At 46.5% G+C, this 22,988-nt stretch overlaps 1 protein-coding gene across 2 annotated transcripts in view; it reads left to right on the top strand.

Moving 5' to 3' along the window:
- The window catches only part of PRKCB (protein kinase C beta), a 356,481-nt gene that overhangs the window by 282,115 nt on the left and 51,378 nt on the right, over positions 1 to 22,988 (top strand). For both annotated transcript variants that reach the window (NM_001101725.1, NM_001101723.1), the window contains 3 exon segments: positions 2,575 to 2,748; positions 18,036 to 18,127; positions 20,301 to 20,363. In NM_001101725.1, coding sequence (NP_001095195.1) covers positions 2,575 to 2,748; positions 18,036 to 18,127; positions 20,301 to 20,363 — 329 coding nt within the window.

The following is a 22,988-nucleotide window of genomic DNA, read 5'->3' as shown; positions in this document are numbered from 1 at the left end:
TGGAAGTCTCAGGCAGTAGACATAGAATGTTCCAAGGAAAAGATTTGGTTATGGAATTGTTTGGCTTCTGTGAACCACAGAAGGGTATTTGTTAAGCATTTAGGCAGCAATCACAGCTCAAGCAAATTAACCTCTCTGAGTCTCAGCTTGTTTACCCACAACATGGGCATAGCCGAGATGGATGTAGGATGTCCACTCTTGTGGCTGCTGCAGGGCGAAGTTTTGAGCCATTCTGTCCTGTTTCTCTTCCATGCAAAGGCTAATACGTCTGGTCATGACTGCATTCACTTTCAGGGAGTCCAGACCCTCCTCTAGGGTGGAGAGGGGGAGTTACAGGCAGTCAGGATTGTTGGGTGGTGCACAGACTGGGGGAATGGGTCAGGGAGGACATCCACACTTGAGGACAACTCAGCCCCAGGCCCCTCCTGCAGTAGCCTGGAGTTCTGGGAACAGCAACCTGCTGGCTCTGTGGTGCCTCTGCTCACCCTGCCTCCTCCCTGCACTTCCCCTGCTCATCCCAGCTTTCTCTGGAGCCTGAGTTCAGAAAACCCCCAGCTCTTTCTGTCTTAGGACAGTGGATTACTTGGCAAGAGCCCGGGGAAGGAAAAAGCAGCCCTGGATACCAGGGGAGAGACAAGAGCCCTACATTGTCCCTAAGCCAGTGGTCTGTTTTGAGGACTGAGTAAATGCCCAGCAGGTTGGACCCACTCTTCGGGGCAGCTCTTCCCTTGTAGTGTGGCGCTGGGTGACAAGAGGCTAAGAAGGGTTCTGTTGCCATGGTAGTTGTGTGTCAGAGCCTTCTTCCTGAAATGCTCTCAATCTCTGGGTCTGCACCGCCCATGGCAGCCCCTGGCTCTGATGAGGGAGAAGACACTGGGAACAGGAGCAGGGGACTGTGAGTGAGTGGGTGAGGGCAGGGCCTGGCAGCGAGAGTTCAGAAGCTTCTACGTGTTAGTTCAGCCACGCCTTTCAGTGTTAGCCGAAGATCAGCACGGAGTGTGCCGGGCTGCCCCTGACTCTCAGCTTGTCTGTGTTACTCTCTGCATCCCCTCGCTGTGCTGGGTGTAGCGTTTTATTAGGTTTCTTCTGGTGCCCAAGGGCAGGGTGCAGAGGCACTGACGTTGGTTTTGTGTTTGAAAGTGAGTGTGAGAGAGAGACACACACAGTTGTAGCAGGGTGGGGAGAAAGAAAGAGATCTGCCATCTCCTTGTTCGCTCACCTTACACTGGTAACAGCCAGAATAGGGTCAGGTCAAAGCGAGAAGCCAGGAACTCAATCCAGGCCTCCCACCTGGGTGGCAGGAACCCAAGTACTTGAGCCATCATCTGCTGCTTCCCATGGTGTGCATTGGCAGGAAGCTGGAATCAGAAGCAGAGCCAGGACTCAAGCCAGACACTGGGATATGGGAATGTGGGCATCCCAAGCAGTGTCCTTACACCAAACACCCACCCCTAGAAGCAGGGACTTCAGTCAGATGAACCTGAGTTCATGTCCTGGTCGCGTCCAGAATTCAATTTGTGGTGTGACAGATTATTTGTCCTCTTGGGTCTCAGTTTCCTGCACACTAGGTTCATAATAGTACATTATAGATTCATGTAGAACCTACTTCCTACTCCACAAGTGGAGGAAATGAGAAATAATAAGAGAAAACCAATAATTGGTTGGTACGTTGACAAGTGCTGAGATGTATAGTGGTGATTAATATTACTGTCTGTCAAATGACACAGCGCATGTGGTAAATACTTCCGCGGGAAGGTTTTCTTCTCCACGAAGCCCTCCCGGAAGCCCCCAGCCCAGCTTAGGTCTCTCCATAATGTACTTCCTACATAGCTTCTTGAGAGTGCCTGTGGCCGTTGTTCACTCCGGCAGTCACAACCAATGAAAATAATGATGTGTCCGTGAGTCACTTCGGTTAACTGGCTCTGATTGTGACCACAGCTCGTGGAAGGAAGCCCCAAGGAAACAAGAGATGCTATTAAAATATTGCATGAATCATCCTTGTAATTAATTGTCTGAATCTTTCTTCCTCTCTGGAATTTGGGGTCAGAGAAGGTACCTGTCTGTTTTTTGCTGTCTCCCCAGAGCTTAGCAGGCTCTTCATGAACATTAAATGATTGAAGGAACAAAGGAACAAGTGTCCTCAATCCTGTTTTATCAGGCATTCATTCATTCTTCCATTTAACAAATACTTATTGAACATCTACTATGTGACAGGCACTATGGCAGGCTCTTGGGTTATGACAGTGAACAAAGCAGGCACAGACCCTTACCCTCATGGGGCTTATAGTCTATCCATGTTGGCTGAGCATTGATCAATACATATCCCAAAGGGATCAATACCTGATGATTTGTCCCCGAACAGAACTCTATTGATTGGACTCCGTCATTCCAAGTGTGAGGTTACAGACAGTGTCATTTATTGATTGACAGTCCACAGAGGGCACCTGTGCAGAGCTGGGGGTGGATTGGAATGGACACCAGCTGCCCTTGGCTTTCCCCCGGGCCTTTCCAACTGCCCTGACTCTCTCTCTCTCTCTCTCTCTCTCTCTCTCTCTCTCTCTCTTCCTCTCCCAGGTGATGCTGTCGGAGCGGAAGGGCACAGACGAGCTCTACGCTGTGAAGATCCTCAAAAAGGACGTGGTGATCCAAGATGACGACGTGGAATGCACCATGGTAGAGAAGCGGGTGCTGGCCCTGCCTGGGAAGCCACCGTTCCTCACCCAGCTCCACTCCTGCTTCCAGACCATGGTAACTTGTCTGGTGGCCCTGAGTGTCACCTCCAGGCTTCGGTCAATCCCAGACACAGCTGCACCTCAGAGTGACACCGAGGTCCTTCCCATTCTAGAAACAGAAAGATGTCAGGCCCAGAGAAGTCGGAGGAGATTCCCAAGATTGCCAGTGAGAATTGCTTTCCCCTGGGCAGATGCTGTCTCCACTCAGATGAAAGAGCTCAGACATTTGGTTTTGTAATGGAGCAGGATGCATCTCTGACAGCAAGGGGTGACTTGGGGACAGGGGCTCAGTGGAAAGATCACACATTGTGCCTCTGCCTGGTTACAGTCCAGACCCTTTGGACGCATGCACACTTGAGTACATTTCTGTAGATTGCCTGAGGCCTTGGCATAGGTGTCCTTGAAGGGGGTGTGGGTTTCCCGAGAACAGAACCCTCAGAGGACAGGCAGAGTGCAGACACAGGTCCTAGGCAGGGACTAGTGAGCTTATAGCTGTGGCTCTCCAGGGGGACGTGCACATACTGTCTGCCATTGACTGTGCTTTCCATGCTATTTGTGAGAGCAAGAGATGTCCCTTCAAGTGACCCTTCACCCTTTCCTTGTTAAATTATTCCTTGGCCTCCCTACTTGAGAAAGGAGAGGCCAGAGCCCAAGTGCACAGTGGTCCAACATTACTTCTCACCTTTGGGACTTCTGAGAACCAAGATGGAGTGACTTCCAGATGCCCAAAGGGACTTTTCAAGATGAATTTATAATTCAAATCTCAATCCACATGCTGGTTTTAGAGCCCAACTGTATGAGAGTATTTTGAAAAGTTCCTGAAATGCAATTAGAAGATGCATTGCTTTCATTGCAAATCTTTTTGAAATCCAGGCAAATGAGAGGTTTTGAAAAAGTTCATGGAAAATGTGTATTTATTTATTTTTTAAAGCGTGGGTTTCAGAATTGTTTGCAACAAAAATAAATCTTTCATTCCACTTGCTGTGGACTTTTTGAAGTATCCTCATATTTTACATCTAATTTGATGTGTCAGTAGAGTCTTTAATCAAGTGACCCAATTCTCTCCCAGTCCATTCCCTTCTTTTATTTTTCTGAAGGTGCCAGGCTGTTTGACCTGTAATGTCTTCACACTTTGGGGTTCTGCTGACTGTACGGTCGTGGGGCACCTCCATACATTTCCCCTGATCTCTGTGTATGCTGCACATGGGCTGCTGGTTCTTAAAGGCTTCATCCTCAAGGCAAGAGTAAAGATGGTGGTGTGTTCATTCATCTGAGGACACATAATTCCCAGTTGTCGCTCTCAGTGATGTTGGCAGCAATGGACACTCAGTGCCTGCATTCATTCATTTCATTCATTCAGTGGGGACTATGAGATGATGGCACCCTAATTCTACCTTTTCTTTTTCGTATACCCATTGGAATGCCTTTATAAAGAGGGGCTTCTCATCTCTTGCTTCATTCCCTGGTGGTACAGTTCATGGAGGGCTGCAGTTTGGATATAGTTTGTCTTCCAAAGGTCCCTGTGCTGGGAGCTTGGTTGTTCCCAGAAGAAGGTAATTAAGTCATGTGGGCTGCATCTTCACGAATGGATTAAAGCCATATCACAGGAGTGTTAGTGCTCACTGCACGGAGCATTATACAGTAAGGCTGCCCCCTGGTGTGCCCTTCTACAAGTGGTCAGTCCCTTTCTGCTTCTCTGTCAAGTCGTGGTGCAAATGCCAGCACCATGCTCTCTATACCTTCCAGCTGTCGGAATTGTGAGCTCGCAAAACCTCTTTGCTTTATAAAGTAATCAGCTTTAGGTATTTTGTTACAGCAACACACAAACTGACTGCTACTTAGGAAAGACAGGATAAACACTCGATTCTTTTGCTTTACTTAGTAGCTTCAAGATAATGAATTGGTTCACTCTTGTGCTCCAGTGGTGGCTTTGAAGTTCACTTTTAAAATAAAATTTGAGTAGAAGAAGAGAGTCAATGAAAAGAGAACTATTAAGTGAATGATAATTCTCGCCAAATGGGGAGTTGACAAAGACTGGACAGGTGATGCACCTTAATGGGACAAATCTTTAGTATTTCCTTGGGAAATTAAGGCCTAAAGGTGTCCAAACAGTGACAGATAGGACTAGGATTTAACCATTCAGACCCCCTCACTCTACTACCTTTCCCCCTTCCACTGGCCGTCCCTGTATTGACTCGCTGCCATCACTAGCAGAAAGACCATCTCAGCGTTGTAATATACTGAGAAAAGACCTTGTTCTTAAGGGAGAGGCCAGGTTGACTTGGGGCAGAAGTTTTCAACTTGCATGTGTTGGGATTGGGAAATGTTCATCATTAATATTCATCAAAGAACATTGTCTTTATTTGCAACTTGCTGTTGTGAAAACGATGAAGTAGAATGGATTTGGGGCTATTCTTTCAATGTTGGGATACCTCACTCATATGTCTTCTGGAATTAGAGAGAGGGGCTGGGCTCTCCTGGAAATTGTCAGAGTTCTTGGTCATTGAATGGTGCGCCAAGGCAAGGAAGAGACATTGAGAACCCTGAAAGCCTTGAGTTTCAGGGATCCACGGGTTTGTGTCTTGTGTGGGGCTGAAGACCCTGTGTTGGAGAGCTGTGCACGATCTCCCAATCCATCAAGACCAGGATGGAACAGATTGATTTCTTATTGGTTGAGGATCAGAGGTCTCAAGGTCTCTTGGGTCTGTGTTGTTTGGAGAGATTAGATCGGGGCATTCAAGAAGTCCCCGGGCTAAGTGAGACCTGCTAAGAGAAGAGCTGGTAGCCCTTTCCATCTCCCCTGTGTTCTGCACATGGGCTCATTGAGTCAAACTCGCCCATTTAAGTGATTTCTTTCTCAAGGTTTTTTGTTTTTTGGCTAAGCACATGTATTTTAACTTTGTATACATTAAACTTATTTTCAAAGACTTATAGTAATGCCTACTCTATGGGAGGCCCAGGGCTAACAATTTTAAGCCACATGACAACACTCAGATGGGCCCTACTGTCATCCCCATTCCAGCAGAGGGAACTGAGGCCACCCATCTCACACATTTCAGGACCAGGATTGGAACCCAGGCAGTCTGGCTCCAATGGGCTCTGCAATGAACAGCTTCACTATTTGGTCTTGAGTGTGGAGCACCCAACTGCCTCTCCACCCAACACCCTGGGGTCAGAATCCCCATCTGCCAGCCTTTATACCTGACCTTGCTCTCTTTTTTTGTTTGTTTGCTTTTAAGATGTATTTTTTAAAGACTTGTTTATTTGTTTGAAAGGCAGAGCTACAGAGAGGCAGACAGAGAGAGAGAGAGAGAGAGAGAGAGAGAGAAAGTGAGTCTTCCATCCACTGGCTCACTCTGCAGATGGCTGCAATGGCCAGAGCTGCACCAATCTGAAGCCAGGAGCCATGAGCTTCCTCTGGTTCCCCACGAGGGTGCAGGGGCCCAAGGACTTGGGCCATCCTCTACTGCTTTCCCAGGCCATAGCAGAGAACTGTATTGGAAGTGGAACAGCCGGGTCTTGAACGGGCGCCTATATGGGATGTTGGCACTGCAGGTGGCAGCTTCACCCGCTACGCCGCAGCTCTGGCCCCTGACCTTGATCTTTTCCCCACTGCTAAGTAAAATCACAGATCAGTGCTCATATCTCTAGAATGGAACTGATTTTTCACTGGGCGTCTGCTGTGTGTGGGTCGTCAAAGACACCAGTTCTTTCCTGCCCCACATCAGACTTATGGCGGAGGGGATTATCAATCATCCTGTTTCGCAGGTGAAAGATTAAGGGTCAGTGGTGCATATTACCCGAGACATGCACTGGGTCCCAAGCCCATTGAACTCAGATCCCAAGCTTTTGTTATCTCATCATGTCGAGTCACCACCAGGATGACCACCAAGATGGATGGGATTCAAACAAGAACAAAAAGCAGCAGCTGGCAATGAGAGAGGCGTCTCGTTTAGCTGTGTCATCCCAACACCTCTGTTGGTTGGCTGTGTACTGTTACCAACCTCAACTTATAGGTAAGGATGCTGGCTTTCAGAGAACTGCAGAGGGGGCCGGCATTTGTTGTAAGACTCCAGAACCATTAACCTGGATGCATTTGCTATCCTACCTTTGCACCTTAACTTCACATTCTTGTTTCTGTTCTTCCAAAGAACACCCTACATGAGGGTTGCTATGCACATTTATATCTGAAGAAAACTCTCCCCCAGAAAGATGAGGTGGCCCAGGGTACACAGTAGGTAAGTGATGACCCCAGGACTAGAGCCCAGAATTCCTAGCGATCCTTTCTTTGGCTGCTTTTTCTGCCATGGAAGAGTTACCCCTCTTACGCTGCATGGGTATGGTGAGAACTGGGTAAGATTCTGTTCGTGGGAGTGATTATTTAAGTTCAGGGGCACTGCCTATATTTGGGGCAAACAATTGCTGTCGTGGCTAAGCTGAGCAGGAAGGCAGCACACTTTTCTGGAGCAGACCCTTGAAGATGGCCATGTGACTTGTGCTCATCTTCTACCCTTGCGTGTTCCTGATCCCTGGAGTGTCCCCAAGGAGGCAGCGAGGCTGGAGAGCCGGCAGTAACCCCAAGAGTCAGCATTACAGCCAATATAGAGAGGTACAAGGGCACTTCAAAAAGCTTGTGGGGAAAGTGGAATTAAGAGATAAGGCTTATTTTTTGAAATCTGTACACAGTTTTTTCTTGATGTGCATTTTTCATGAACTTTTGAAGACCTCTCTTACCGATGCTTATTGGGTATTTGTTGCTGCCAATGCCCCACCTAACCCTAACCCTAACCCTAACCCTAACCCTAACCCTAACCTTAACCCTAGGCCAAGGCTCCAGCTGCAGCATGGTGTAGGATACACCCCAGTGAACAAAAGAGAGAAAATCCCAGCTCCTGTGGAATTTGCATTGTGATGGGGGAGCCCGACAGTAAACTACAACAGCCTCCCAGATGGACGGGGGTGGACATGGCTGCACTGAGGCAGAGAGAGGCTGTATCTGATGGGATTGTCCAGGCAGGCTGTCCTTGGTAAAGATGACATTTGAGCAGAGGCCCAGCGAGCAGGGAGTGAGGCATGTGGCTATCTGGGGTCAAAGCGATGCAGACAGCAGGAAGAGGGAGTGTGAATGCCCGGGGCAGGAGCATGCTTGCTGTGTTTGAGGAGCAGGGAGGAGGCCGGTGTAGCCCGAGTGGATTGTCATTTTGTATTTTGTGACCCAGAATTCCTTTATGAATCAGCAATCTTTTAAACATTGACAAATCTAGTATAACATGCTGTAAATCTGATATGTTTTCCTTGCTAGAGACTTCAAATTTTGAAGATAAAAGACCCTTAATATAAATTAAAAAAAAAAAAAATCCTTCAAATGGCCAAACATAGATAATAAAAGTGAAACAGACAGCCAGGTATATACAGAATACTTGTTGTCATTATTAAAATGAGAAAGATTTGATTTTTAAAAATGTTCTTTGACCTTTCTCTCTCTCTCTCTCTCTCTCTCTCTCTCTCTCTCACTATCCACTCTGCCTGTCAAAAAAAAAAAAAAAGTTATTTGAGAAGCAAAATTGTAACAGAAACATCCTTGCGTTGGGTTTTTTTAAAAATCTGTAGTTTGTTTATGGTGATAAACTAATATGAGATGTTAATAGGGCAAATGAGGTGAGGAAATAATCGGAAGAGGGCATAGATGAAAGTATTGATTTGCTTTAGGGAGGGATCTATGGGTAATTGCCACCCTCTTGAATTTGTATTACTTCAGCTTATCATAAAGCAGTTCAGACATTGTTTAAAATATGCCACAAGATGGCAAAGTTATTACCCAAATGGATGCAAACACCTCTTGAAGGGGGTTGAGTTCTCAAAGAATTGCTCGTTGGATGAATTGGCCTCCGGCAAACGGGGTTTGGAAGGATGGTCCTGCTGGCACAAAGGGAGCGTCCGTTGTCTTCGGCTGCCTGGTCTGCACCTGTGGGCACTGACGGCCTCATCTCAAGGAGCTCACGTAACAGTGCTACTGCTGGGTTCATCATCTTTACAGTGGGCATCATAAGTGCAGATGAAAAGGGGTGGCGAATAAAACATATTAAACATCCGGTGGGGGTTACCTGTGTTATTAGAGCTGGGCTGGAGCTAAGCCTTGCTGCATAGGCATGAAAGAATTCTATTTCCTCCAGTCCTTCTGCAGTTTTTCTCAGGGACAATTGTCAGCCCGGCACATTCATGCAATCTCCCAACTGCCAGTGGGCACAGGCAGTTAAGTTTCTTCAGCAAAACATCTATTTTAACTGTTTTCTTTTCAATTGAACATATGCACCTCTTTTTTTTTTTAAATAGAATTAGATTTTATGAGTCATTGAAGGACAGAAGTTCCTTCCTCCCCAAATTTGCTGCCATGGCCCAGCAATAACTCAGTTGCAAGGCATGCTGGGAATAGCATCCATCCAGAATGCAAGCAGGGCTAGGGAGGGGATGAGAAGATTCTCGCTTGTGGAGTTGACCCCTGATGGCATGTCTTTTGTGCCCCAGGAGCGCCCAAAGGCTCTTGGCAACTCAGAGTCAGCCCTGGCTTGGTAGCGGTAGCCAAGGATGTGGTTGTAGTTAAGGTACTGCTGTGGGAGGCGCTGGCACGTGTCTCCACAATGACTGGGTTGTGAGAAACTGAACACTCCTTTCTGCCGCCACCCAACCAGCTCATGGACAAGAGAGGGAGAAAGAGAGAGACAGAAGAGAGGAGACACCATTTGATTGGAATGAAACAATCCAAAGGCAAAAGCATACCTGGGCTTCATGAGAAACTGGACTGTGTAACTTTAAAACAGTCTGGGATAGGTTTCTGTTTCTTCCTCCTTGCCTTCTTTGTTTCTCTTGGCTTGTGGTGAGCAAGGCTTTCCTGGGTCCCCCCAGTTTGCCTATCCCCCAAATTTCTTGAGTTCCCACTCATAGTCATAGGAAAGAGAATCTGATTGGTTGAGCCTGGGTCAGGTATTCATTCCTAACCAACCAGCTAGTAATTGACTACTACTCATCCAAGAGGAGCCTTCAAAGAAGGATTCTATCTATAGGTAGGGAGTAATTGGTGCTCATGTCAATTGGGAGGTGCCGTCTTAAACTCAGCAAGACTAACTGGGTTGAAGAACAGCCTCTTGCAGGGGTAGGGGCAGGGGACATCTGGCCTGCGGGCCATATAAGGCCTGTAAAATCATTTGGTCTGGCCCTGCCAAGGCAAACATAGGTGGGACTTGAAATTCAGTAAATCTAAAGCAGGCTAATTTTTTAATTAAGCTGATAATTTTGTATGGCCCACAAATGATGTTATAAATATCCAAATGATCCTTGGCAGAAAAAAAGTTCCCCATCCCTGCTAGGGGTGCACACCTTGCTTCAAGGGTGTCTGTGCTTCAGTCAACTAAAGCCATCCAAAGATCCTCAATGCAGGAAAGGCACCAGGAACAGAAGCCAGGCAGGTAGACATGGGGCCGGTAGGAGTACACACAGCTTGGCTCTCTCTGCTTTCTTAGTGATGGCCTTTGTATATTTGTTCAATAAGCAGAGGTCCGTGGAATTCCAAGGAATAGGAGAGGTGATTCTAGCCTTTTGAGAGCTTTTGCATCTGCCTCAAAGGCAAGTTTTAGAAAGTTAAAAAAAAAATGTTGGAAGAGGACCTATTGCTTGATTGTGCCGGTGATTATAAGGCTATAGAACAACATGAAAGAAAAGCTGTGTGTGGTTGCCTGTCCTTGACTGCACACTTGACTTGAGAGAGGCTCTGTGAATTTGCATGGAGTTGATCATCTGATGTATCTTGGTCACACTCCTGTGAAAGAGAAGGCCTTGGGAAGGTGTAGGGAGTTTATGTAGCTAACCCAACGTCTCAGAGCCAGTGTCCAGGCTAAGAGGGACTCGAACCCAAGACTAGCTGATGCCAAAGCCACCACACAGCTTCTTTGGAGAGAACCAGATGGCTGTGAGCAATAAAAGAACATTTTGTAGGCAGGATAAATTCACTGACCAGCTTGGAAAATCAATAAAGATCATTAAATAGACAAAATTCTTTCTGCGACTCACCTTAGAGCCCGGTATGTAGAGCTGCCCACATGGTTGGTTTTCTATGTCCCTGTTATCTTATTAAAAGTGGCAGGTGTCCCCGTAGCAGTAGCAAAGGCATTATATCACAGTCCACTCTCGGCTGTCTTGGGGGAAGGTTGTCCCTTTGAATCACCTTGCCTCATCCACGGAGCCCCAGGTGAATTCAGTGTATGCCATCCAATCATCATTTTAAATCAGGCTATACTTACACTCATGCTCCAGACTTGGGAAATCCTGTCTAGCCATTTTGCACAATGTGATGATAAACAGATTTTTCATTTTATTTATTTACTGATGGCATGTGAGGCCCAAGAGAAAGAGAATTTAAAATTAACTGTGGTAGCCCAGAGGACAAGGGTAAGGGTGTAACAAAGCATCTCAACAATGACAATTTGGAAGATGCTCTTGAAAGTTAAGCAGACTGGCTAGTTGGAAGAAAAAAGATGGTGAGTTTTGCCTTTCTGAGCTTTTAATTGGAGTTGACAGCGGAACACCCACGTAGAAACGTCCTGTAGCCAGCTGGAGCTGACGGGAGCTCAGGAGAGAGGGAGAGGATAGAAATATAAGTCAAGATTCATCAGCCCAGGGAGATGAGGGTTGAAGCTCGGAGCTGTGACAAGTCCTCTTTGGAAAACTGAGCAAGTAGGAGAGAGCCAAGCCAGATCTTCAGTCTATCCTCAATAAATACTTTCTGATTTTGACACGAGAGAGCCCAACAAATAAGCCCTAATCAAAAACCACTGGATGTGATGAAAAGAAAGCTCTTTTGAGGGCTTCTGATCATTTTATAGGAAAAGTAGGGAAGAAAGCCAGATCTGTGTGCCATGGAGGGGAATAATTACAGAATCAGAGGCAGTAGGTGGGGCCATTTACCTCCATAGCTTTCTTTTTCTTTCTCTTTTTCTTTCTCTTTCTCTTTTTCTTTCTTTCTCTTTCTCTTTCTCTTTTTCTTTTTCTTTTTCTTTTTCTTCTCTTCTCTTCTCTTCTCTTTTCTCTCTCTCTCTCTCTCTCTCTCTCTCTCTCTCTCTCTTTCTTTCTTTCTTTGTGCCTCTTACACAGTTTCTTTGATCATGTTATGTTTTAAATTATGGTTTGAATTAGCTGTATTTTTTTTTTAACAGAGATTCAGAATTTTCTGAGGGCAAGTCAGTAGCATCTTTTGCCCCTTCAATGCCTCATACCATGACTTGCAGAAGTACTCAGTGAAAGTTCTACAAGGCCGGCACCGCGGCTCACTAGGCTAATCCTCCGCCTTGCGGCGCCGGCACACCGGGTTCTGGTCCCGGTCGGGGCACCAGATTCTGTCCCGGTTGCCCCTCTTCCAGGCCAGTTCTCTGCTGTGGCCCGGGAGTGCAGTGGAGGATGGCCCAAGTGCTTGGGCCCTGCACCCCATGGGAGACCAGGAAAAGCACCTGGCTCCTGGCTTCGGATCAGCGCGGTGTGCTGGCTGTCGCGGCCATTGGAGGGTGAACCAACGGCAAAAGGAAGACCTTTCTCTCTGTCTGTCTCTCTCACTGTCCACTCTGCCTGTAAAAAAAAAAGAAAGTTCTACAACTCACCTGAGCTCAAGATTAGCTCCAGGTTGCCTCTGGCAATGTGTTCCAAATTCTGATGCTCTTGACTGTAGAGGGAGAGATGAACTTGGTGGTATACAGACAAATTATATTTTTAAAAAATATATCACTTCAAGGATTGCTACTCCAAAACCAGACTGGTTATAGCATAGAGAAGATAGAGTCCAGATAGGAGTTTATTTTTGAGAGAGATCATGAATTTCCATTCATGACTTTGGTTGTGAAGTTCTAAAATTTTCAAATAATTGCATTTATGTTAAAAGAGGTAAATTAATAAGAATATTTTCAGAGTAAGTAAATTTTAGTAGAAGAGACCGACAAACTTGGTAAAGGTCTTGAAGGGCGTTGGAAGTCAATGACCTTGTGTAGTGCCTACTCTAACCCTGCTGGGGCCTTCTTTTACACATTTCAATCTGCCCCTGCCGCAATAATAGCCATAAAATCATGGTCTTAAAGAAAGCGTTTAGTTTCATTTTTCACAATGCACATTAAAATGAACACAAAAGTATAAAGGTGAAAACATATGCATTCTATTATTTCCTATCTCATTTTGGAAAACATCATCGTTTGTACTCGTCTACTCATCTGGAGAGTCCTCTGGGGAGTCCTTAACACTGGGCACCATGGATTATTCACAGCAGTATCTCTGGCAATGGAATAGAGCCTGGCTCAGAAATGAAAGCACAGTGAGATGCCAGCCATAGCACGGAGAAGCTGAGGCATTGATGGACCCAAGCTGGCCTCGGCCCAGTTCAGAGACCGTGGATCTTGGGGTTTCCCTGCAGATGGTTAGTGATAGAAACAGACCACGAAGCATTACCACCGTGGAGCTATCCCCAATGTTGGGATTCCCACTAATGAGTTTGGGGGGCAAGTTGAGTTCTTCCAAGCAGAAAGCAAGGCAGTGAATTCTCTGCCTCACTTCTCTCTGTGTGGCCGATGCCATCTGCTAGTTATAAAAATAATTTTAAAAGCAAGTGTTTTGGTTCTCTTCAATGTGCAGCAAAGACAGATGCTATTTTTAGGCTTGTTTTTTGTAAAAAAAAAAAAAAAAATAACCAGGGGCTGAGTGTCGGCAGCTCTGTCTTACTCTCTACTGTCCACCAACACCTTGTCTGTGACCTTTCTGCAAACCGCGTGTGCCTTGGCCCCTTGGAACTCTGCGCCTCTCTTGAGGGATGTTGAGAGGGTGAAGTGGTATCCATCTGAGAAAGGAGGTGAACATTTAGCTTGGCAGCTAAGATGCCCTCATTCCACACTGGCGTATCCAGGTTTGAAAATGGCTCTGGCTCCTGACTCCAGCTTCCTGCTGATGCAGACCCTGGGAGGCAGCAGTGCTGGCTCCAGTAGTTGGATTCCTGCCATCCACCTAGGAGACCTGGGTTGAATTCCTGGCTTTTGGCTTCAGGCTAGCTCAGCCTTGGCCCAGGCCCAGCTTTTGTGGGCATTTGAGTAGTCTGTGGATAAGGCTTCTCTCTCTCTCTCTCTCCCCACCCCCTTCCTTCTCCCCTCCCCTTTCTCTTTCTCTGTCCTCCTCAAGTCAATTTTACGAAATTTTAGATTTACAAACTTGCAGTCCTCTTCTGTAGCTCCCCAGTTGCTGTCTTGATCCATGGCTGGATCTCTTCTTCTCTGCCTTCTTGTACAGGAAGCTCTTGGAGGGGAAGGCACATCCACACATTCATCTGACTTCTAGCTTGGAAGCCTACATGCAAGATGTATTCCCTGGAGGCGGCAGGAGAGGCTGTGCGTGTAGACTCTGGAATCACACTGTCTAGATTCAAATCCTAGCTCTGCAACCTACTAGCTGAGTTGCCCTTGGCAAGCTATTTGCTCTTGCTGACATTCAGCTAACTCCCATGTCTTTAAAAGGAGAAGAATGAAAAGGCTTGTCACGTGGGGTTGTTTAAAACAATAAGCAAGACAAAATATAGACCATACTTAACTCAGGTGCCCAGTAAAAACCCCAAGGCTGGTAGCTTTGTTATTATGATTATCAGGCACAGGATACACATTTGGCAAATGTTCAGATGACTGCTACACATGGGCACAGTCAGGGAGACGTCTTAAGTGGTGAATGGAATCGTTGTTGTATATATGGTCATCATCACCTGGGACAGCTTTCATAAGTCGTCTTGTTTTTACACCCCAGCAAGTGGATGAAGAGAAAGGTGGAGACGGGAGAGGTTAAGTGATTGCTCAGTGTTGCACAGATAGTAAGAGTGAGGAGAGGCTGCAAGTCATACACCGATTTCAAAGGTGGAAACTTTTGCCCTGCACGTCACTTCCCCACCACATTTCTCCTACTAAGAACCTTTGCAACCACCTTTGCATTTCATACCAGTTACACTAATACGTAAATATAACCAAGAGACAGATTTCACTGAAGAATGCTGAATGGTGCTTCTGAGAAAAATATTCTGATCATTTCTATTCCATTCTCCCTCTCATTCCCTTCGCTCCTCCCTCCTTTACTTCCTCCCTCCCTTCCCATTTAAAGTTGGTCATGATCCTTCAGATTTATTCACTGATCAATTAAGTTGAGCTACAACTTGAGTTTGAAGAGCTCTGATCTGGCTTAAATGGGACATCTCATTTCCATCACATTCATGGCTTGCAGCACAGAACGTGTGTTATTGGAGCCCCTCAGTCACTTTGTCAGAGACGGAGGATTACATTATCCTAATTTTATAAGTGGAGGTATCAAGGCTCCGGGATCTACAGTAATCTTTCCAAGTGTCTAGGCATCTAGAAAGTGTGGAGCCAGGGCTTCCGTTCCGACTATGGGACTGGTGCTTTGGAGGCCCCACTACCTGCTGCTTGCCTTTCGGATCACTCATTCATTCAGTTGGTTAAGGGTCACTGAGGGCTCCTTTTAGCCAGTCTTGGTGCAGATCCATAGAGGTAAGCAAATTTGACATGGTCGCTGGCTATGTGGAACTTGCAATCGTATCTGGCATTAGTTTCTTCCACAACGAACCCTAAGTTTCTTTTTTTTTTTCTTTTTCTTTTTTTTTTTTTTTACAGGCAGAGTGGACAGTGAGAGAGAGAGACAGAGAGAAAGGTCTTCCTTTGGCCGTTGGTTCACCCTCCAATGGCCGCCGTGGCCGGCGCGCTGCGGCCGGCGCACCGCGCTGATCCGATGGCAGGAGCCAGGTACTTATCCTGGTCTCCCATGCCACAGCAGAGAGCTGGCCTGGAAGAGGGGCAACCGGGACAGAATCCGGCGCCCCGACCGGGACTAGAACCCGGTGTGCCGGCGCCGCTAGGCGGAGGATTAGCCTAGTGAGCCGCGGCGCCGGCCGAACCCTAAGTTTTTGTGTTAGCCTGTGGAGTCCCTCAGCACCTCTCTGGCCTCATTCCTACCCAGTGTCCCTTCTCTGTCTTCTCCAGGCACTCGTGGCTCCTACAGCACAACAGTTGTATTCTCGCCTCGGGCCCTTTGCTTTTTTTTTTTTTTTTTTAAGATTTATTTATTTATTTGAAAGTCAGAGTTACACAGAGAGGAGAGAGAGAGAGAGGTCTTCCATTTGCTGGTTCACTCCCCAATTGGCTGCAATAGCTAGAGCTGCACTGATCCGAAGCCAGGAGCCAGGAGCTTCTTCCAGGTCTCCCACGTGGGTGCAGAGGCCCAAGCACTGGACCATCTTCTACTGCTTTCCCAGGCCGTAACAGAGAGCTGGATCGGAAGTGGAGCAGCCGGGTCTCGAAACGGCACCCATATGGGATGCCGGTGCTTCAGGCCAGGGCGTTAACCCACTGCGCCACAGCGCCCACCCTGGACCCTTTGCTTTGATATACTGCTTCCGGTATCTGGCACTAAGCTCTTGCCCTAGAGAGCTGCACAGCTGCGTCCATCACTTCCTTCACATATCTGCTTAGCATCAGTGAGAGGGTTTATCCTGAGCACTCTGTTGAAATTGGGACTGCTTTGTCCCATCTCATCTGCCTGGCACTCCCGATCCCCCTTGCCCTGTCTGTTTGTTTTCATGGTAATTAGTACCTCTTGACATTCTGTATAACATTCTTCATCTGTGTCCCTCTACTAGAATGAAAGATAAAGGCAGGGATTTTTGTTGGTTTTGTTCACTGCTGTATCTTCAGCATTTACATGTAACTTGGTACCTCGTCAGGCTCTGTTAAATACTTTTTACTCAATGTATGAAGGAATAGCTGAAATAAATAACCATCCAGTTAAATATATAATTACAAATGATGGTGAGATCAGAAGGAAAAGCCCACAGAGGCTCGTGAAGGAGCATAACAGATGGACTGAATTTAGATTGGGTGAGTTAGAGGAAGTGATAGTTTTAAGCTGCAAAGATGAAGGCCTTCGGCTCCCTGCAAAGAGCGCAGACAGTGCCATTGCAAGACAAAGGAGAGTCTCATGAAGGAGTGAAGTCTCTAAGCCATTCATTCATTTAGCCGACATCCCTGGAGGGAAGGAGAGATGCTTAGTGACACATAGGTGCTGCCTAAGGACCGTAACACACGTCGGTGTCATTGAACCCCAACAGCAACATTGTGGTTCTGTTATGATCTCCCCTTTACGGATGAGGAAACCCAGTTGCTAAATAAGCTGCATCCAGATATCAGAGGCCAAGCCTTGGTTTTTAAATATAGTCTCCAAGGTCTGTGGTCTCTCACTCTCTGAGTGCCTACTATGTGCTGGTTTTGGTACCAGAAACGGGTTATGTAGCTAAGGAGAACATAGCTGCTGGCTTGAAGAAGTTTACAATATCGCTGGAAAGACGGGAAAAATTCCCTGAATGGAGTCTAAATTTTTTTCTCCTGGATTCTAATTCCTGTACTTCTGCATATGCCCTCCTAGCCTGCTGTTTCTCCAAACTTTGGTAACTCATGTTTGGATAGCCACTGGATGGGTTATCTACTGCCGAGTACCCCAAAGCTCAGTGGCTTAAAACAACAGGCACTGACTGTCTCACAGTTTCTGTGGCTCAGGAATTGGGGAATGCCTTAGCTCCCAAAGACTCTGGCTTTGGTTCTCAAATGAAGTTGCCATCAAGTGGGACTGCACTCAGCTCAAGACTTGACTGGGCCAGAAGGATCCCTTTCCAAGGTGGCTGACTCACGGGAGTTGGCACTGGCAGTGGGCAGTCAGCCTCGATCCCTCACCAAATATCCCTTTACTTAGCACTACTTGATTTCCTCTAACATGGCGGTCTGCTTCCCCCACAGCAAGTGACCCAAGAGAGAGGGATGGGCACTGTGAGGGCTTTTGTGACCTGGCCTCAAAAATCATGCATTGTCATTTTTATAATATCCTATTGATCACATAAGTCAGTCCTACTCATCTTGGGAAGAGACTAACCCAGAACATGAACACCAGGAGGTGAAAATAAAGTCATTGGAAGCTGGTTACCACCACTGAATACTTTCCACTTTTTGTTAAAATTAGCTTTATCCTATATGTTACTATCAGTTAAATATTTGAACCCCACTTATGCTTGTTCGGGTACTTCCGGTGGTACACATGTCACCCTTGAGGAATCACTGGGCCCAGCAAATGGGGACCTGTCAGAGAGCCGTGGTGGTTTGGATCTAAATTCCAGCTGTCGCCTGCTCTCCATGGAGACCCGAAGAGCTGCAGGGTGCTGAGCTGCCGTGTGCTGTCTCTCTCCAGGACCGCCTGTACTTCGTCATGGAGTATGTGAACGGAGGGGACCTCATGTATCACATCCAACAAGTTGGCCGGTTCAAGGAGCCTCATGCTGTGTAAGTGAGAACTTGTGCTGTGCTTTTTCCTCGAGATCAATGGGTCAGTTCCTTTGGGGTTTTACCCAAACAGATATTTTGCAGCATCTTGGGCTTCTTCTTTGTGCGAAATATGTGGCCAGGGAGGAAGGTGTTCTACTCGGTGTGGGAGTGCTTCCTGTCTTCCTGACACCAGCTAAGAACCTGAGGCTATGAACCATAGTGATTTCTTTGTCTCCAGTTCTTGTCCCTGTTCACCTGCTAAAGTGTGTGGAGAGCTTACTATGTGCTAGGTCTCAAGTGTTTAACAAACAAGGTCTCATTTAATCCTGAGGACAACTCAAGAAGAAGGTGTTATCCTCTCTTCACAAACTGAACACTGCAGAGGTTTAGAAACCTGCTCAGATCCCAGAGCTAGTATGAGGCTGGTCCAGAAAGAATTCTGACCCAGGTTATTTGGCTCTGTCTTCCATCCTATTGCCTCTAGGACATGAAGGACCAAGTTGACAGGTAACAGTTGTCTGTGGCTCCTGGGATGGGGAGACTGATTTTGGAAAACGTGTTTCTCCTGCTAAGTCCTTTCTGTCCCCTTCAGTTCACAAAGCAAGCTGAGTCTCGTTAGACCTCGTCATGTTACTCACCTGTCGCCCCTGGGAGTGAACAGGGTTGTGGCAGGTGATAGAATTATCACGATAGCCCCTCCTAGGGAGTTTGCTGAGATCTTAGTGCCCCCCACTCCAACCCAGAGAATCCTCAGGGCTCACCTGGGACCCAACCCTGTCATTCCAGTGGCTGGGTGGCTCCTGCCCAGGTTAGCCTGTCACTTCTCCTCCCACCTGCTGGGGTTATGCCCACTCTGTTTCAGTAGGGTTTGTGTTCTTATTCTTCCAAGTCAAACCATTCACATCTCTTAGCACAATTCTAAGGGACTTTCTGAGTTGGCTCTTCTTTGATTTCTGACATTTAATTGGCTCTGGGCTTTAATTTGATTATCACATAAGACCTATGCTCAGAAAGCCTTGAGACCCTATAACTGGGCTTTCTAGCTCCCTCGAAACCTTTCTGGGGCCGGCATTCGTGTAGTTAAGCACTGGTTAAGATGCCCACATCGCGTATCGGAATGCCTATGCTCAGTACTGGTGCGGCTCCTGACTCCAGCATCCGCTATTGTGGATTCTGAAGGCAGCAGTGACGACTCAAGTGATCAGATTCCTGCCCCCAGGCTCCTAGCTTTGTCCTAGCTCAACGTTGACCCAGGCCTGGCCACTCTGGCTGTTTAGGGAGTGAGTCCGTGGATGGGCGCTGTCTCGCTGCTTCTCAAATAAATAAATAAATAAATAATATTTTAAAAATCTACCTCTTCCTTTCTGGGTGGGCCTTTAGTAAAAAGTTATACTTTAGACAGATGCTATTTCCAGTCTCAGCTGGGCCATTCATTAGCTAGTCGAGAGGGTTTCAAAAAGCTCATGGAAAATGCACGTTCTTTTAATTCCATTTATCTGCCTACTGTTTGAAACCCAAAGTACTGCAAAGCATTCATAGAAAAATGTAATTAAAAGCAGAGTCAATTTTAGGGCAAACTTATTAAACCCAGACATATTTTTTTTCCAGTATATGCACTTTCCATGAACTTTTTGAAGACCCTTCCTATGCATGTATTTAACATTTTTTTTGCACCAAGATAAACTTATCTTCTAATTCTGTTTCCCATGAATTTTGTAAAGCACCCACGTGTATTATTTGATCAAGTGACTTCATCTCTCTAAGCCTCAGTTTGAAGAGCAGGGAGGACCTACCACATGGGATTATTATTAGGATTAAATCAGATCTTGTTTAAAATGATGCCCTAGGTAGACAATAAGCCTTCCGAAGAGGTGGCTTGGTATTATTAGAATATTTTAACTTGCTATAGCCTGCAACAGTCGTTCTCCATCCGGCCCATCCTATCCCTTGGCCCCCTCCCATTGTGCAATTACTGAACCCCTGCTCAGCTCCATTTTTCCTTCAAGGAGACCTCTCTAAACCACCCCATTCACCCCCACCTCATCCTCCTTGAAATTTTGGAGACAAGCAGCAGACCGTTGGTGGTGGGAGTTTCATGCCCTATGCCTAATTCAATATTGTATTGAATTCTGAGAGTTGCCAAGCATATAACATCCTTGAAACTCTCCATCCCTTCTTTCTTTAATTTCAGATTTTACGCTGCAGAAATTGCCATCGGTCTGTTCTTCCTACAGAGCAAGGGCATCATTTACCGGTAAGTGACCACTGCTGTCCTTCCATCTCCTCGTCTCTCTCTGCTCCTCCCTTCCCTGCCTCCTTCGTCAACTGCTTTTAAAATTAGAATCCCTGGTGGGGGAGGAATCCTCCAGTACTAACTTGGGCATGTGTTCTGCCAGGCAGCATCGCCCACTGCCCTGGCAAGGTTTGGGTGGCTCTATATGGCAATAGAAAGATCTTGATGGACTGTGTCACCGGGGATGGTTTGGGGCCTCAAACATGATACTATTTGCCCTAAGGGTAGGAGCCTCACCAAAGGAGGTCCCGATACTTCTTCCTCTTGCCTGTGGAGCCCACCTTCGGGGAGTAAGCAAAGAATCTTGGCTGGCAGAGTGCAGTGGATCAGGATCGTGTTATTATGAAACAATTTTTTCTCTTGCTGTGTAACTACAATTTGGAAATAGATCTCTGAGTAGCTTGCCCTGAAAGACAGGATTAAGTTCAGGACTTGGCATTTGATGGTTTTTGGAGGAGCAAGTGTACGATTGTGGCTGTGTGAGTCATACCATTTTATATTTCATGCAAGACAGACTACTGAGCCCGAGGCTGCTATTTGTCAGTGAGTCCGGGGTGTGCAATTCTCATTGCACTACATGGATGCAAATGGCACAGTCAGCGCATGCTTGGGCTGCTTTGTTATGCAAGAGAATCTGGCAGGGACATGGGACTTCCAAACGGCATTTGGCCCCGGGGTGATGGTCTAGTTAAAAGACCATGAAGTGCCATAAAAGTCCGTTTCATCTGTTTGTTCAATAAATATTTATCAAAAGCCTACTATGTGCATGTCACTATTCTGGGTAGAAGAAAACAGACAAAAGCCCTGACCTTTGCAGTCTGGTGGTAGGAGGAAATCCATATAAATGATCAGCATGTAGTCTGTCATGTAGTGATGCGTGCTATGGAGAAAAGCCAAGCAGAAGTGAGGACCAGTGGGAGCTGTGTGCTGCAAGGTTGCCGCTCATTCTGTAGGAGAGTTGGGTGGTCAGGGTCTGGAGAGTTAGGGGTGACTTGGGAGTCATGGGTCTCTGGGAGAGTAGCCCTGGGAGTTTCCAGGTGGAGAGTGGAGGTGAGTCTATGGGTGCTGGTAGAATGGACAGATGGAAGGTGGAGGCTTGTCAGAAACTTGCAGAGTCTGGGGGCTTTTACTGACTCCTTGAAGTGGTGATATGAAATGTGAAGGAGGGACAATCATAGGCTGAGTGTGCAGAGTCCCCACTGTTCTCAGGAAGAGGAGCAGTTGTACCCAGTGCCTGGGTGATTCAGTGAAGGTATAGACACAGAGGGAAAAAGAATTCACAACTTCGGTAGATCGTTCTGTCCATGCCTTCCCCAGTGAACATATGCTGCCATGAGAGTGTGAGATTGGGCATATGGACCCCCTAATAACCTCAGTTTCCCTTTTGACTCTCACAGTGATGCATCATTTTGTGCTAAAAGTACTTCTGGTGTTGGTGGGTACACATGATCTTCCATAAGACGTGACCTCTAAAGTCAAATCAATGACTTCAGTTGATGTTTAACCAAAGAAACAGGGCTTGTAGGAAATTTTTCACTCTGCTTGACTTCTACTTTATGTGCTGATGTTAGGACCTAACTCCTATGCAGAATGTGCCTCCACTAGAATAGAACCAACCAGGATCTCCAGAAAATTAAATATATAACTGCAAGTGTATTAGAAGAAATACCAGTCCCAGAATAGGAAGAGCCAGGAAAACAAATAATTAAAGTTCCGGCCGATTGGATTAGGATTCAGGAAGCCCTTCCAATCTAAGAGGGAAGTGGATCTGGATCTGGGATCCATGGACCAGTCAGGTCATAAAACAGAAAGATTAGCATCTCATACCTACGCTGAAGCCCTTTCTGTTAACTTGTCTAAATCCCCTTTTTCATCCTCCACCATCACAAGTTTTTAAAGGCACATTTATCAATCTTTAAGTCCGTCAGCACCTAAGCCCTTTTCTTTTGTGTGTAAGGATAGAGACCATCTCCGACTGTACAGATTGAAAATGCCAGATACGCACTTTCACAGCTTCCTTGTTGCAAGAGCAGGCACACAACCTGATACTTGACACCGTCACATTTACCCAAGACCTTGAATCAAAAGCCAGTCACCAAGGAAGCAGAGACGGCAACACTGAGAATGGCAAACAGATGCAGCTGCAGGGAGGGAGGTCCTGGTTCTGAGCAGGCACATGCAGAGTGCCCCTGGGAAGGCTTCCTGGAACCAGAGCGAAGTGTGTGTCCATGGGAAGCATTAGCGGTGTCTTCACTGGGCTAGCTTTGCATTGCCCTTAGGCGTTGCTTCTGGCTATATAGTCACCTAATCTTGTGCCGTAACCTCCTTGGAGAGGACACGTGCTCCCCTACCTTCCTTTATAAATTCCTTCCCAGTTTAAAACTGTCAGAGTCGGCTTGTTGTTTGCCATCAAGCATCTCAGCTGGGACAGAGTTCTTGAAATTCGTAAGTGAATACAAATTTGAAAAGCGTGTATGCAGAAGATGTACAGCTTTATAATTTCATAGAGATTGCCCTCATGGTGATAAAGTCCCTTAAAATCTTACAAATCACTCCCTCTCTTCATTCAGATCTCTAGTTCATCAA

Source organism: Oryctolagus cuniculus, chromosome 19 (assembly GCF_051225735.1).
Source record: "Oryctolagus cuniculus isolate XC-2025 breed Fujian yellow rabbit chromosome 19, ASM5122573v1, whole genome shotgun sequence".
Lineage (NCBI taxonomy): Eukaryota > Metazoa > Chordata > Mammalia > Lagomorpha > Leporidae > Oryctolagus > Oryctolagus cuniculus.
This window is presented reverse-complemented; position numbering and strand designations above follow the sequence as displayed.